Raw genomic sequence first — 3,671 nt, forward strand, 5'->3', positions numbered from 1 at the left:
TCTCCAACCAGCCGCAGGCCTCCAGTTGCCACAGGCCACCCCGTCCAGGCCTGAAGACGATCTGCCAGCAGCTCTCTCTGCTTCTCCTCCTGCATATCCTGAGCCAGTGGGAGACTTGGGAACTCCCAGAGCCCAGCCAGGAGACCTGGGGAGGGGGCAGTAAGGGGATGTGAGCTGGCAAGGGGCACATCTGGGGACCCTAAGCCTCCAAGCAGCCCCAAGGGGCTCCTCTCCCCACCCCAGCAGCAAGCGTATCAGTGGTGCACCCCCTCTCCCAGGCCACTCTGTCCCTCACACAGGTGGGAAAGGGCTGTGTGGTGCCTTTGCCACCCTCCCACCCAGCCCCATTACCTGAGCTGGGTCTCTGCACGATGAGGTACTCCGGGGCCCCGTGGCAGCCCCTCCGTTCCAGCACACACGTGGCTGTTAAAAAAAATTTCGTGCTTGCCGGGGGAAGTTGGTCACCCCCAGGCTGCTGTCCCACGGCTCTGCAGCTGGGGGGCACAGGGGGCAGCCCACGACACCTGCAAACATCAATGCAAGAGTTGCCACGGGGCCCAGACCCAGAGTTATTTCAGGGATCCTTCCCCACATGCTTACTGCAGTCCTCTACATCAGGCACTGGGGTAGCTTTTCCAAGGAGCTTCCGAGAGGCAAAAGCCAGCTCCTTCTCCACCTGCAAGGGGAAACAGGGCTGAAGACAGGCTCACCTACCAGCCCACCATGTCCCCATGCACAGCAACCCCTTGGGGCCAGATTTCGGGGTCATATTTACCCTGCGGCGTGCTCGGCAGTGCTGCTTCACAGGGCACTCCTCACACAGCGGAGCCTTGGGCACGCACACAGTTGCCCCCAGTTCCATCAGGGCTTGGTTAAAATCCCCTGGGCGACTCCTGTCTACCAAGGCATTGGCCATGTCCCTGGGAGAAATGACAGTGAACAGCATAGGGGAGAGGGCCCCAGGACCTCTGCCCACCTCCTGCCTGTGAGGGGGATGTTCCTAGGTAGGCAGAGGCAACAGAGCTCCTTTATCCACCACTCCCAGCAGCACCAGCTTCCCAAGTGCTCCTGCCCCTACACCTCTCTGCCTTTGCAGTGATCCTGCCCTCAGCTGCCCACAAGCACAGCCATGGCTGCCACAGGCTGGAGCAGGGATGGAGGGTTCCTCTTACCAGAGCTGCTCAAGGACAGCCGGGCTGCTGGAGTCGGCGCCGATGCACCGCAGGCGGCACAGGACCCGGATCACGTTCCCGTCCACGACGCCGGTAGCCTGGGACCAGGAGCTGGGGTCACCGCCCCAGGAGGTGCCCGTGCTCCCAGCAAGGCAGGGAGCTGGGTGCTCCCAGGATGGAGGGGAGACACATGTGAGGCCATCCCACAAAGGGGAGCTGGGCAGTGGGTGAGATGCCTCATAAAGCTGGGAGAGACAGAGCCTAGCACAGCCCTGGGAAGCCCCTGGTTTGTGAACCCAGAAGCAGGACCCCACCAGGAGCAGAACTGGGTGGCAGAGAGGGGGACGTGTCTACTGATGCCCAGCTCTCACCTGCCCATACGAGATGGACGCGATGGCTCCTGCCGTGTATCGGCCCACTCCTGGCAGCAGCTTCTGCAGGTCCTCGGCTGTCCTGGGCATCTGGCCGGCCAGCTCGGACACCACCTTGCAGAGAGCAGGCTGAGGTCAGGGGAGCAGCTGGGGTGCACATGTACAGCCCATTTTACTCACGGTAAGACGGGATCCCAGCCTCTGCAGCCTTATGCCAGCAGCACACAGCTGCAGTGAGATAGGGCAGATGTGAGCCAGCACCAACCCATGGGCTGCAGAGGGCTCTGGAAATGCTCCCCAACCCCAGCACCAGGGCACCTTCCTTGCTGCCTCTTGCAGACGCTTTCCTCTCGAGTAGTAGCCAAGTCCAGCCCACAGCTCATTCACCTCCTGCTCCAGGAGATGCAACATGGTGTTAGATGAGGAGCCACGAGGGCAGGGAGAGCACCCAGTCCCAGCAACACTCACTTCCAGGGATGCTTGTGCCAGAGCCTGCAGCGTCGGCCACTTCTGTGGTACAGAGAGAAGGGAACAAGTCAGGGAAAAGCAGAGCCATGCTCTGCAGCTGGGGATCTACCACAAGCAGCAGACAAGGTCTCCAAAAGGGGCAGCCTATGGGCACAAGACTCCATGAGGAGCAGCTACCTGCATCCAGCGGTTGTAGTAGTTGATCACTGTAGCCACCTGTGTCTGCTGGAGCATGACCTCAGACACCCATACTGCAGGGAACAGGGCAGGGGTCAGAGCAAAGGCACCAGGGCCACTCACATCTCACGTCATGGCCACATTAGCACTGTCTACAAGCACTACACCAGCATCCCATCCACAGGATCCCTTCCCACCTCTCAGCTTCCCCACATGCTGCCCCACAGGAGCTCCTTCAGGCCCAAAGTGGCCTCTCTGACCCCCTCGCCTTGCAAAGGAGGGTCTGGAGCTCTCATGGCCACTCCAGGCAGCTTGTTCCAAGGATGGCAACTGAGGCCACGTTTCTTCACAAGGACACGTTGCACATCCATGTCAGGGGCAACAGGCAGCAGTGCACCCCACGTGCCAAGGCCCAGTCCCTGCTCCTCACCTGCATACGCTCGTCTGTTGGCATCTGGCTCAGCTGCTGCCTGAAAGGTGAAGAAGATGGAGTGTGAGAAACAAGGTGACACAAGACCCCGTCACAGAGAGAACCTGCATATAAAATAAGATTGCTTATGGGTTTGTTTTGAACACCATGTAGGAACCTACAAAAAAAAAACAAAACCCTCCCCTAAGCACCCAGAAGTTCTGAGTTTGGGTTAACCAAGTGACAAAGCCTGAGGGATGTCACATATCTGCCACAGCAAGAGTCAACCTTAGAGGGTCAAAGGTCCCACAGGAAGCTATTGCAAGAAGATGTAATGCCCACAGAAGGGGTGTGAAGTTCCCAGCACCCTTCAGAGAGATGGTGCTGTAAAGGTGATGCCTACCCCCAACACTCCAATCATTGTCCAGCCACTTGTTGCCAGGCTGACACAGAGCAGGTAACAGCTTTAATAAAAATGCTCGTCAGGATTAAAGCAAACACATAGAAAACCTTTTCCATACAAGGTACCATGGAGGCAAGAACAAAACAATTTTAAAACACAACTAAATTTACCAGAGAAAAGTAACCTGGTTACTTTTTTTTTTTGTGAGAAATTTACCTGGTTAGAGGTTACGTTTGAGAAGTATGGTCTCGCTCTGTGGCTTGCTTTACTCTTCATATCTAGTGGCTGGCTACAGACCACCTGCCACAGGTGGGTGCCTACACCCCCCCTGCCACAGGACTGCCTGGGAGCAGGCTCCCGTTTCCAACACTGGCTTCCACATCCATGCAGCACATGGAAAGACGCTGTGGTCTCCTCAGCAACGCTCCCTCAAGGCAGAGGGGCTGGTTCCGCAGTATGACACCCCTGCCTCCCGATGCCCGCGCTTACCAGTCTCCTCCAGGGAAGGTCCCTCTTGCATCTGTCGTACCAAGCGAGCAGGTTCCCGCGCAGCGCCTCGGTCTCAGCCGGGTCGCCGAACAGATGCTGGGCCGGCGGCGGGACGGGCGCCGGAGCTGCGGCCCCTGCCAGGAGAGCAGCGCGGGGTCAGGGGCTAGGGAAAGGCTGCGAGG

General features: G+C 58.5%; 1 protein-coding gene across 1 annotated transcript in view; it reads right to left on the reverse strand.

The window, feature by feature from the left end:
* The window catches only part of MUTYH (mutY homolog), a gene marked incomplete at both ends in the record, with an annotated part of 4,172 nt that extends 549 nt beyond the window's left edge, over positions 1-3,623 (reverse strand). Inside the window, 12 exon segments of the mRNA XM_008944564.1 lie at positions 33-145; positions 352-441; positions 444-524; positions 601-676; positions 776-920; positions 1,173-1,270; positions 1,544-1,657; positions 1,862-1,933; positions 2,012-2,053; positions 2,189-2,262; positions 2,619-2,658; positions 3,490-3,623. Coding sequence (XP_008942812.1) covers positions 33-145; positions 352-441; positions 444-524; positions 601-676; positions 776-920; positions 1,173-1,270; positions 1,544-1,657; positions 1,862-1,933; positions 2,012-2,053; positions 2,189-2,262; positions 2,619-2,658; positions 3,490-3,623 — 1,079 coding nt within the window.
* Positions 3,624-3,671: the final 48 nt, after the last annotated feature.

The sequence above is a fragment of the Merops nubicus genome, unplaced genomic scaffold (genome assembly GCF_000691845.1).
Source record: "Merops nubicus isolate BGI_N331 unplaced genomic scaffold, ASM69184v1 scaffold42317, whole genome shotgun sequence".
In the NCBI taxonomy this organism is placed as follows: Eukaryota; Metazoa; Chordata; class Aves; order Coraciiformes; family Meropidae; genus Merops; species Merops nubicus.